We start from the raw sequence: 12,434 nt of genomic DNA, 5'->3' as shown, positions 1-12,434 counted from the left end.
CAAATTTTTATTTTTGTTTCAATGTATCCCAATATTGATCACAAAAACTTTTTTTAAGAAAATAGACCAGTTAATCTCTCAGTTTATCTGGAACAAGAAGACACCCAGAATAAAAAAGATATTTCTCCAAAGAGCCAAGATTACAGGAGGAATGGGGTTGCCTTGTTTTCAGTTTTATTATTGGGCCTATAATATATGTTGTATGTCATTCTGGGGCGGGGAACCTGTGTATTCATAAGTGGTTGCTAGGCAACATGATGATGTCATAATAAATCAGCCATACAGTCATAAAATTAAAGTGATCTAGTGTTTTTATAACATGTCAGAGGCACATAAATGATAAAAAAAAGGGTCAATTTAGTTGGCAGATGTCTAGGCAACATGATGATGTTATAATATCTTCTCAGGATAAGCACCATCAAGTGTCCAAGTTGTACCTGTGTGGTGTAGGATTCATTTTCAAACATTTTGTGCATTATAGTACGATAGATTACACACACTCCACAATCTGGAGGCAGGACAGAGCTCCACACACTGCTCCAAAACACTATCACACAGGTAATATTAATCACATGATGACTAGACCTTTTTAATAGTAAACCATCCACATTACAGACTGCTTGCATTGCCCCTCTTTAATCCCATGTGCAGATTTGACAGACAAATGAAAAATAACAACATGGAAGCTTATTCGGTTTATAAATAATCTGGTTTATACTGCTCTGCTTTAATTTACATTTGACAAATACTAAAAGGTCAAAAGGACACTTTTGATGTGTTTATATTTTGACTCCGTGTTTTGTCTCCTGCATCTTGTTAAAGTTTAAAGTTTACTATAGGCAGAAAACCACTGGTGGAATATTCCACTCACCTCATGTGGATGTTTGCAGTAGAAATGCAGATTCCTACACATCTATATGAAGACCAGCGTATTAATTGAAATTATTTATTTTAGTAATAAGATAAGATGGCCTTTATTAGGCTATCAGTGGGAAATTCACATTATTAGAGCAGCAGAGTGGATAGAGCATTCATTTTAAAACTTAATGCAACAGTAACTGACTGGACTCAGTCAGTTACTGTTTGTTAATAAGATTTGGCTTCTTGTGTTTGTCTTTGCTTCTTTTACTTTTAACCTCCAGGATGTGCAAATGTTTAATCTGTTCCTTGAGTCTTTTATTCTGGTTTATTATATTGTGTCAAGTATTCAGGCTGTTCTTCTCAAGTTGTTTCCTGTTTTAGTCTGTAGGTTAGTTTTCTGGGATGTCCAGTGTTACTTTTACTTCATGTATGTCATTCCCTGATTGTTTCCAGCTGCTGATAATTAGTCTCACCTGCATTTCATCCCTTGTGTCTTAGCTGTGTGTTTACAGTCTCGGCACGTCTCTGTTGTTGTTTTTGTGGTGTCTGTCATGTGCTCTTTTTAAAATTTCGGCAGGCATCTCTTTTGTTGTTCTCCTGAAGTTTGTTATTTGTTGAATATTGTTTGATAATGAAAAACATTTTTGTTGTTGTTGTTGTTGTCTCCTGTGTCCAGCATGTGGGTCCTGTCAGAACACAATTTATAACATCCAGTTGCTAACTTAAATACATCACAATCAGGTTAATAGCATTTTTGGATCGTATTAAATGTCTATGGTAAGGCAATAAAAGATTTTAAGTGGATAAATTTAATTATAGAACAAAATTAACTCATGTTTGCTACCCTTCAAAAATAAAATGTATTTATTCAAAAACTGAAAAGTTCACTATTTTAATTTCTTGTGATTACAAAGTTGGTTTGAATGACTCTGTACTAAGGTTGATATATAGTAGCAAACTAAAACGATGTCTTAAGATCAATGAAAATAAAAATAAAAATTTTTTATTGAGCTGCTTGCTGGTACAGTTGTTTGGAGTGTGGATGGGTATCTCTCAAGAGCCACGTCTTTTAGTGTCCGGGCAAAAATGTGGACTTTGTCTTTTGATAGATGGATGTTATCATAAAGACAACTTACATCTAGGTTATGGTGTTTGGCAAAGTGGATTTGGGGCAAGCTTTCACACTCTTTTTCTAGTTTGGTGTTGATCTTGTTGATGGTGTCAGGGTGCATGTTTCTCACTGGAAGCAGGGCTGACATGACCACTCTGCTCTCTGGGAAGGTGTTGGAAGCTTTCTCTATGACTCTTTTGAGAGATTCTGACAGTCTGTCCTGCTCTCGCCTCAGCTGATGACAGCCAGTGTGGATGATGATGATGCTCGGGGTTCCCAAATCCTCCTCTGACAGAATTTGGATGGCTTTTTGAGTGTTTGGGCAATCAACTTTGAACACTTTGTGCCTGGGGAAGAGTTTCTTCTCATTTATGAATTTTCCATTGGAGTCAATGAGGATGACAATGTCATGCTTGACCCGCTGTTCCTGTGAAGCTTCCTCCTGTATTTCTTCTTGGCTTGAATCTTCCAGGTCAGTGTTGGTCGAAGTAGTTGTGTTTTCATCGCTCTTATAAACAATATACAGCAGTATCATTAATATAACATTCAAACTGATAATTACTAATTATATACACTGTGACACACAAAACACACACAGTATGTGTGTGCTGCAAGGCTCTAGCAAGTAAGGGTTGCTGCAGCACCCCTTGGTGGATTTCAGAGGACTAGCATAGTTATTTATTATAAAGGAATGAATATGGAAAACAAATTAGTTTTTCTTATCTTCAATATTCTGCAGAATATTGTCTGTCTTGCCTACTGACCTGTTCCTGTGAAGCTTGTTGTTCTTGGCTTGACTCTTCCTCCAGGGCCTGGTCAGTGTTGTTGCTTATGGTAGTGGGAACTGTGTGTTCACCGCTCTTATAAACAATATACAGCAGCATCATTAATATAACATTCAAACTGATAATTGCGAATTATATGCACTATGACACACAAAACACACACCATATATGTGTGCAAGGCTGTAAAAAGAAAGGGTTGCTGCAGCACCCCCTGGTGGATTGCAGAAGACTAGAATGCCCGCAACTACTAAAGGAAAAAGTAAAGGAACTAAAGGAAACTATAAAGGAATGAATATGGAAAACAAATTAGTTTTTCTTTTCTTCCATATTCTTCTATATAAATTCTTTAGTTTGGTCAGGTATAGATTGTCGTTTTTCCTGCTTCTCTGCTCTCTTCTCTTCCATCGTCTAGAGATGGCTGCCCCTCCATAAGCCAATTTCTGGAGTTTAATAATTTAGCAGGATCTGTCATCGAGTGCTTATTCCTAGGGGATTTGTTGTGATTTTTTGCTATATAAATAAACCTGAACTGAATGTAATTGCTTATTTATGGAAATATGAGATCATAAGATTAATTTATTATTTATAATATAATTTTGCTGGATTCTATCTGCCTTTATTATGCTGTGTAATCGCACCTGCTGGTTAGAAGGAGTTTAATACTTCTGTGATACAAAGTATAATACTTTGTATCTAATTTGCAAACATAATTGCCATTATTCCTCCACTGTAGACACAGGATGTTTTTGTCTTTTTCAAATCTGGATAACAGTTAAAATAAATGATTAGGAATTATGAGCTCCAACATGAACAAGTCAGTTTTACCTGTTATGGTAGAGGAATGCAGACAAACCAGCAAACAAGAAAAGATGCAAAAAATTTCCACTTCTCTGTCCCTGAAATGTAATTTGAGCTGAGGTTGCTGGGCTAACAGTTTGGCTGTTATGTAGCACGTTTAATAAAATAATCCCAATTTGCTTACTTTTCATCACAACTTTATGTTTCAGCATAAATCATAAGAAGCTACTAATACATGATTTACTATATACAGCTACTTACCGCCATCTTGATGCTCTTCTCTTTTCTGATTGTTTTCTGAAAGGGAATGATCATGGGATATTCTCAGATATTAACTCAACACATTTTTAACTACAAAAACATACATGAAGAGTTATGAGTCATGGTACCAAAAAAAAATCACTCTTCATAATTACAATGAATCAGTTTCTTTCTAACCAAATTTCATCCTTTCAAGAAACACATGTACTGATTGTTATTTGGCAGGTTCATACGTTTTGCAAGACTGTGGAACCCTTGTAAAAAGGTTTTTTTAGTCATCTCCATTGTTGTGGTCCTCATTGCTAAACACAGCACTAGAGTATTTATTTGCAGATGGTAGAAAATCTAATTTGAATGAATGCAGGTTGAGGGCTGTGAGGTTGATTGCACACAAAGCTTTATTAACTTCTTAACTTCCAATAATTTTGAGTATTATAACAATGCTAGCTCACTTTGCATTCCTGACATAGATATAGAACAGTAGAGAATCAGGTTCAATACGGCCCACAGTAATACAAAAGAACAAATCATAATTTGTTTTAACTTAAAAGAAAAATGCTGACAACATTTTTAAAGAGAAAGTAACTCAAAGAAAAATATAGCTGGAGGGTTTATTCTGTGTTGCAGCAAACATTTTTGTTGTGATTTTAGATAACATTTTTGAAGACATGCAGATTCTCAACCCTCCAATTATTCCTCAGTAAAGAAAGAGCATGAGCATCTTACCTCAGCTTCACACGAGGAGATCACACCGGACAAGGCAACCTCGGTTGACGTTGCTTGACTGACTTTCAGGTTGTGGTGGTGGATTATTTAACTGCTTTTCGTCCTGCCTTTCTAAATGTTTGTAAAGACTTTTCCTGTGGTGCAACAGTGGGGCTATGGCGTGACAGTGACGTTAACCCCAACTCGTTTTGCAGGTTTTCCTGTACTTACCCAAGAATTCTTGGTTGAACCCACCTTGTCCAAGTCTTTCAACACACCAACAATAGCTATAGTGAACAAATGTCAAAACCTGTCATGTCAGTCTATTCATAGGTGGTTCCTTGGCAGCACAATATATATTGGCCATCTTTACAGTTTGGAGGATAAAAATTATATTCATGAAATTAAAGTGATCTAGTGTTTTTATAAAATCTTAAAGAGAAAATTGGTCATTTTTGCACACAGATTGCTTGGCAACATGATCAAATTATAATAGCTTATCAAGATAAGCAGCATCAGGCACCCAAGATGTACCTGTTTACTAATTTTTGCTGCTGAACTTTGGGTAGTGTAGGATCCATTTCAAAGCATTTTGTGCATTATAGTACAATAAATTACACATAGATCCACACTGCAGGGAAGAGCGAGCTCCACACACTGCTGCAACACACTAATGTACGCACAAGTAATATTATTAACACGATGACTAAACACAGATTAGAACTTCTCTATAGTAACCCGAGCCATCCGCATTAAAGCCCTTTCACATCGGACGCGGCACACGCAATGCTGTTCTCTGAAACACACCTCCAATCACATGTGCAGATGTGACAGACAAATGACCACATGAAAGCTTTTTGTGTTTATAAATAATCATGTTTATAGTGCTCTGCTTTCATTTACAATTTACAGATACTGAAGGTCAGAAGGACACTTTTCATGTGTTTAGATGTTGACACTGTTTTTAGTCTCCTGAACGTTGTTCAAGTTTGAAGTTTACTATTGGCAGAAAATCACTGGTGGAATATATACGTGAATGTTTGCAGCCGAAGCACAAGATTCCTACACGTCACTTTCGACTAGCACCTCAGGTAAAAACAGAATACCGTTGCTGGACACATGCCAAGGAATGATAAATGACAGTACATGAACCTGACCTAAAGTAAACACAGCCTCTGATACAGGTTTCACAGCTACACTCACAGCAAAACATGAACTACACCCAGTAAGCCCAACAGTTTTGCAACATAACAACCGCCCAACAGTTTTGCAACAATGTACTTACTAGTTACACAAATGTAAGAAAATACTCTTTAGCCTAGATATCCACTGTTGTCGCATGCAAAGAGCATTTAAGGAACATTTTCACATTCAAGGGAAACTCTGCTGCCGTGAAAAAAGGTCAATTTACTGGCAGTGTGACATTTTAACTTTAAAAAGAAACACCTAGCCGGATGACCTCTGCAACCAGGGAAACAGGAAACGAAGCATAAAGGTCCCAGCGCGGTACTGTGTTGATCCAGATTCGTATTGCAGAGTTTGTGTCTGTTCCAGCAGCTCTTTGGATATGGAAAAAAATATGAGGCATTTTTTGGGAGCTCTATTTGTCTTCCAGATACTTACTGCAGGTTGTGCTATGCTCAGTGACACAGTCTGCCTGGATGGAAAAGCCACCTGAACAAGCAGAATTCATCATGAAGAGAGAGAAGGTAAGATAATCCTCAAGATGAATGAGCACTTAAAAGACTTATTCTTAGAGCCTGGAAATCACCATCTCCTCCACTGTTTAGGGTTTGGCTACGTGAGATGGTTGCATTTGTATATTGAAGAGGTTCATTATTGTCTGGCTGACACTCATTTTAAGTTTGCTGAAATCTGGGGCCCTCTCTCAATCATATTAATGGGGATTCAATATAAACTTTAACCCATTTGACTGCACTTTGTGTTTGTGTGAAACTGCACTTCTGCCAGACCCTGATTCCTTCCTGGTCTTGTTCCCCACATCTTCTGGACTTGGTGAACTCTCTGTTGCCCTGTCTAACATGGTCAAGAGTTGGGAGTTCGCCTTGTAATCGGAAGGTTGCCGGTTCGAGCCCCGGCTTGGACAGTCTCGGTCGTTGTGTCCTTGGGCAAGACACTTCACCCGTTGCCTACTGGTGGTGGTCAGAGGGCCCGGTGGCGCCAGTGTCCGGCAGCCTCGCCTCTGTCAGTGCGCCCCAGGGTGGCTGTGGCTACAATGTAGCTGCCATCACCAGTGTGTGAATGACTGGATGTGTAAAGCGCTTTGGGGTCCTTAGGGACTAGTAAAGCGCTATATAAATACAGACCTCACACAGAAGATCATCTTCTTTGGACACTGGTATTTCTTTGAACTTTTGATTTGTACTGGCTAATCGGTGTATTTTTTCTTTTCTTTCCTGTTTTCCTGTTTGTTTTTTTCTGTGCTTGAATGTTATTGTTTTTGAATCTTGTGTCCTTTGTCTGGTGTGATTTTATGTAACTTCGAACTTAAAATCTTATAAATAAACATTAAAAAAAGATGAATGAGCACTTTACTCACTTTGGCGAGAACTGCTTAAAACTGGTAAGATCATAAAGTTCTAAAATAACACAAATGAGAAGCAAACACATGGCAGCAGAGGTGTTTTTACACTTTATTTTCCACCTTATAAAACAGAAGTTGTTTATCTTTTATGATTATAGCCTTCTCAAGACAAAATGCAGGAGCGAAGGAAAAAGACCCAACAACAACACAAACCACCAGTAGACCACATTCCTTGGTGCGCCACATATTACTGACGGCAGTAATAACTAAGAACTTTTTGCCAGGGTCGTCAAACCTCTAAAAAACCTCGTGTACTGCAGCCACTCTGCATGCTTTTGCCGCCCTTCCTTTCTTATCATGATAAATTCTGCTGCAGTTGTTTCCTTTGTTATTCAAGCCAAAATTTCAGAGTGTGAGACCAGAAAATTCATTTTAGGTGTGTCGCTGTGAACTTTCCTTATAACAAAAACAAATTTCACACCAACTTCGGGCGCCACAGAGTCTGATCATATTAGGGGCTAACAACTCATATCGTACAAAAACGTGGTGTGTAGTGCTTTTTCCGAATTCTTCACTATGTTTGTTGTGGTGCCGAGAACAAACCTTTGTCGCTGAGCGTGGCATGCGAAACAAACAGAGAGTGTATATTGCAATCACAGGGGAACGATGAATACGAAAATCTAAAGAATTGGGATTTGTAATAAATTCTTTTTAAAAACATATGGACAATGTTTGTACAGTTTCTTTGAGATTGGCCAGTAGTCTCATCCCTTTGCACCACCTGTAGTTTATAATATGAAAAAAAGAGCAAAGTTTTATTTTGTGCTTTTACCACCCAACCCAACTACCAAAGCATTTTTCTCCCTATACCAAGAACACAAAATTAGCCAGCCAGACTAATCTCCAGTTTGTAGCTCTAGTTAGTCCAGCTACTTTATCAAATCACAGCAGGAAGAGAGAGTTCTGCTTGGATTCAGCTAAAGATAAACTGTCTTCCTCTTCAGTTTGTAGACAGAGCGGATTGTAGTAAATGTGTGCAAAAGGCTGTTGGTGAATGCCTGCAGGACAAAGAGCACACAGAGGAATAATTAGGGAAGGCTGCTGCAAAGAATGTGAGATACATATGCACCATTTTAACCCTGGGAACATTTTAAAGGGAACATAAAAAGAAGAACTAAGTAAACTAACTTACATACATCTACTTTGCCTCATCTTTGACTTCAGCCAAATCCCGCTTGGTGTCACTGAGGCTGAGATATTTCTGAGATATGCAGACATATTTCTGCGGTTGACACGCAGTTTTGAGGCTGTAGTGTTCGCTGCCTCCATGGTTGTGCTTCTCAAACCAGTACTCCACTGAGTCACTATCCAGCTGATCCAGCTGAACCAGCTGTAAACAGATGTAGCAGACATAGAGATGTAAAAAAAGTAACTGATACAAGTCTACATCTGTAGTTTTAGATTGAATGATCGACAGGGAGACGGAGAGAGAGAAAATGCATTGTTCTATTTACCTCAAGGGAGTGTTTGTCCCCCTTTAGGAAATAGTCTTTCACCATATTGTCACCCTTCAGATTGAATTTAAAAGCTATCCAGTTGTATGAGCGGTGTTTCTCTATGTAGACCGTATGATCATCTAAAAAAACCAAACAAAATAACATTAACTTTACTTCTTTATTAGTGACACAATAACCCATTTCATGCAATAAATCAGTGCACATATAAAGCTATCAGTGTAAACAATGCTGTTTCCTGTTTTTGGATTGCCACTTAGACAAATCTGAATGATTTTGCTGTTAAAATTCTTACTTGTTTGGGAGTCAACAGCACACAGCTTGAGTCCATTGTACAATTTCTGGACTTTCACAAACTTCCCATCTTTAATCTTCAGAACACGTGAATTCATCCTGTCAGCTCAGAGGGGTTCTGGCACGAGGAGGAGAACGTTAAGACCAGCAGAGATCTTAAACAATAGGAGGTACACAGACTGGACTCCTTGTTCAGTAATTTGACTTAATAGGATTAGATGTTTGTTCCTAGTTCATGAATGCTTTCTGGAAATGATCTTAAGTTCCTTGCAGCTTTGAAGGTTTCCAGCTTGTGATTTATTTCTGTGATTACTGATATATCCATCTTTAAAATTAGAGGATAAGAGATTTAAAAAAGTCCTTTCTTGAATAAATTTCTTATGGAGAATGAAACAAACATAAAGAGCAAAATAAAATATGATGCAGGGGGGACATTTCAGCATATTGTTCGTTTGAATTTTGCAAAAACACATAATAGCACTCTTAAATAATAATAATAATACGTTTAGTGTAATATTTATCTACTTATTCAGCTACTTCTGGAGTCAGAGTAGCTAATATAACAGATTTTAGCTTTTATTGAACTATTACCAAGTTGGAGTCTTGAGTTATGAAGCCCTGTGTAAACAACAGCTATTTCACGGAGAAAATCGGGAGCGCATGACAAATAAACCTTCAGATAGTTTTTGCAGCGACTGCTGCAGGCTGCTTTCACACCGCTGTCGGAGAGTGCAGTGCAGCCTGCGTTATTTTTAAACCACTTTACTGAGAACAGTACTGAGAACTGAGAACAGCTAAAGAACGCTGTTGCGCATGCACAAATTAAAGCACCTGTGACTTACCGGCTGTGAAGATGTCTGAAGTAGAAGCGCAGTTTGTAACTTTAGCCCGCGGTGCCGGAAAGGAGACTTAAATAGGAGGCGAGTAATCTGTGGTCATTGCGCAAGCTTGTGACGTGGGAGTGCTGGACGTGGGTTTATCGTTTCTGTTATTCTAGACTGGCGACCTGACCACGGTGTTTTAATAACTATATAATAATAATAATTATGAAGTATGATTAATATGCGAATTTCAGGAGATAAAGTCAGTATATACTATATATCTATATACTATATATGATACTATATACTATATATAGTATATATATATATATAGATATATAGATATATGATATATTATAATATATAGTATAGATATATATATATATATATATATATATATAATATATATATAATATATATATATATAATATATATATATGTTATTATATATGAATATATGTATATATGTATAAGCAGTCTGCTCACCTGCCTCAGCTTGAATTTACAGTGCAATTTACTGATTTCAGTGTACCCATCCTTATTGTAATCTCAAATAAGTTCAAGATAGATGTGAAGATTCAGAAAACCCAGAACAGGTGACATGGATGGTGATTTTAAAAGGGGAGAAGACCGATGTTTAGGATGTAACGAATTCCTTCTGATCCAAAATGCTCGTTTAAAACAAACACAAAAACGCGTTTAACAATTTGAAATGATCCAAGAAGAAGCACTCCCTCTACTGGCCAAAATGGCAAATCGCCCTTTCTGTGTCGAGCATGACTGTTGTGCTTCCAGATATGGGAAACTTGTAAGAAGAAGCTCGTGACCTTGAAAATATATATTAATTATATATATTAAGTTAAAGGTCAAAGTATTTAGTTAAGTTTGCTAATTTATTTGAGGAGTTCTTTGGGGTTCTCAAAGAACATTAAAAGCTTTTCTCTGGCTGAGTTTTGTGCCTTTCCACGCCACCATGATCTCACTTCGGTAATGTTGAGGTCTGGGGAGGCCTATCCATGACGAGTACTGCTCCACTGTGTCTCTTTCTATTTATCTCTACCACCCTGGCAGTTTGTTTGGGATTGTTGTCATGGTGTCAAGTTTAACAAGATCCCAAACACCAACGGTTAAAAAGCACTAAACCATGACAGAGCCTCCATCATGCTTTACAGATGGCTGTGGACACCCCCTGTCATACCTCTGTTCTGAACTCCTCTGTAAAGATTGAAGATGATTTGAACCACAAATTCATCACTCCGTGACACCTGATTACGCTCATCTTTAATCCACCTCTTGCGTGATCTGTCATACTTTAGTCTTTTCTCTTTTCTGTTTAAAGATTGCTTTCTTCAGAGCCACACTTCCACAGAGACCCTTTTTTGATGAGGCTTCAGTGAACAGCACACGATTCATTTGCTAGAAAAAAAGAACCAATGTCCAAAACTTTAAAAATAAATAAATAAAAACTATTGCTTAACACTACTTTAAAGAAAAATTCACAAGAAATTCTGGTTCTTTGGAAGAAAAATGTAAAGAAATGGGGGAAGCAATACTTTTTCAAAGTACTTATACATTTTTGAGGGGATTTGATTTTCAAAAGACCTTTACACTTTATACTTTTGTCCTGGTGTTTTACTGCTGCAGGTCCATTTGAGCCAAGGATTTCCAGTTGAAGAGCACTGAAGTGAATCACTACAGAGATTTTAATACTATCAATGATGTGTAACCACAGAAATTCCTTTGGCTCACTAGTTCCCCTCACTCATTAACAACAAGCACTGAGTATGAATATTTTTACTACTACTACTACCACTTTAAACAGAAAGAGCAAGCAGTGTCAGTTCCACTGTGGGTGTAGCCTACTCACAGGGAGCTAGACTACGTGCAAACTATAAAAAAATCACACAAGTTCCTTTATATGGCACCAAATGAGGGTTTTTCTATATCTGCACATTTCTAAGGCATCAACAGCTTGTTGTGCAGACGGTATGTAACATTGACTTAACTCTTGAACTCTTAGTGGCTGGTTTGCAAACCGTGAGGTTTTAAAATTCAGTTTGATATTACATTGACTTAACTCTTGAACTCTTAGTGGCTGGTTTGCAAACTGTGAGGTTTTAAAATTCAGTTTGATATTACAAAAATATAGTTGAATTGAACGTGGGAATAGGTTTAGTGAGCATTACTCACTTAAGAGCACAATGAGTTCTTTTATAAACACCGGAAAGTCATTAGCACTGTATTGATAAGGTTATCTCATTTTATTCTAAACATTATTAAACACTGAGCTGTTGTTTAGAATTACACACAGAGAAAAAAGTCTGAGCCAAGAAACCACCTCTGTGCTGCCAGTACATATGAATGAAATTTTGGAGGAATGCTAAATCTATGCCACGAAGAATTAAGGACGTTCTGAAGACAAAAGAGGGTCCGACTGAGTATCAAACAGGCGTAAACTAAATTTAATTCATTTCTTATTGAATGTAGTCTGCAAATCTTATTCTTTTTTTGACCGATGTTTCTTAAATAGCAATTTTAAAGTTGTTCTCACACCCAATACCTGAATATGAGTCACCCAGACTTTCAGTAAAGGCTTTCCACTTGTATTTTTATTCATTTAAATTGAGAAAATGTGGCAAAACACATTCTCAGTTTCTGTTATTCCGTATTAATACCATATTTGTACATATTTATGATGCAGACCTGCTGTGCAGAGCAACTTAGTTCTATACTTCCTCT

At 37.4% G+C, this 12,434-nt stretch overlaps 1 protein-coding gene across 2 annotated transcripts; it reads right to left on the bottom strand.

Moving 5' to 3' along the window:
* Positions 1–559: 559 nt before the first annotated feature.
* LOC102299890 lies at positions 560–4,892 on the bottom strand. Of its 2 annotated transcripts, XM_005950589.3 has the most exons (4): positions 4,543–4,869; positions 3,817–3,852; positions 2,737–2,832; positions 560–2,480 (listed from the first exon to the last, which is right to left on the bottom strand). In XM_005950589.3, exons 2-4 carry the CDS (start codon positions 3,820–3,822, stop codon positions 1,839–1,841), a joined length of 744 nt encoding a protein of 247 aa, XP_005950651.1. In that variant the 5' UTR covers positions 3,823–3,852; positions 4,543–4,869; the 3' UTR covers positions 560–1,838. The 2 variants fall into 2 exon arrangements, with proteins under 2 accessions (XP_005950651.1, XP_042071524.1); XM_042215590.1 differs by lacking the exon at positions 2,737–2,832 and having other exon boundaries at positions 4,543–4,892.
* Positions 4,893–12,434: the final 7,542 nt, after the last annotated feature.

The sequence above is a fragment of the Haplochromis burtoni genome, unplaced genomic scaffold (assembly GCF_018398535.1).
Source record: "Haplochromis burtoni strain Fernald_Lab_line unplaced genomic scaffold, NCSU_Asbu1 Contig_767, whole genome shotgun sequence".
Classification (NCBI taxonomy): domain Eukaryota; kingdom Metazoa; phylum Chordata; class Actinopteri; order Cichliformes; family Cichlidae; genus Haplochromis; species Haplochromis burtoni.
This window is presented reverse-complemented; position numbering and strand designations above follow the sequence as displayed.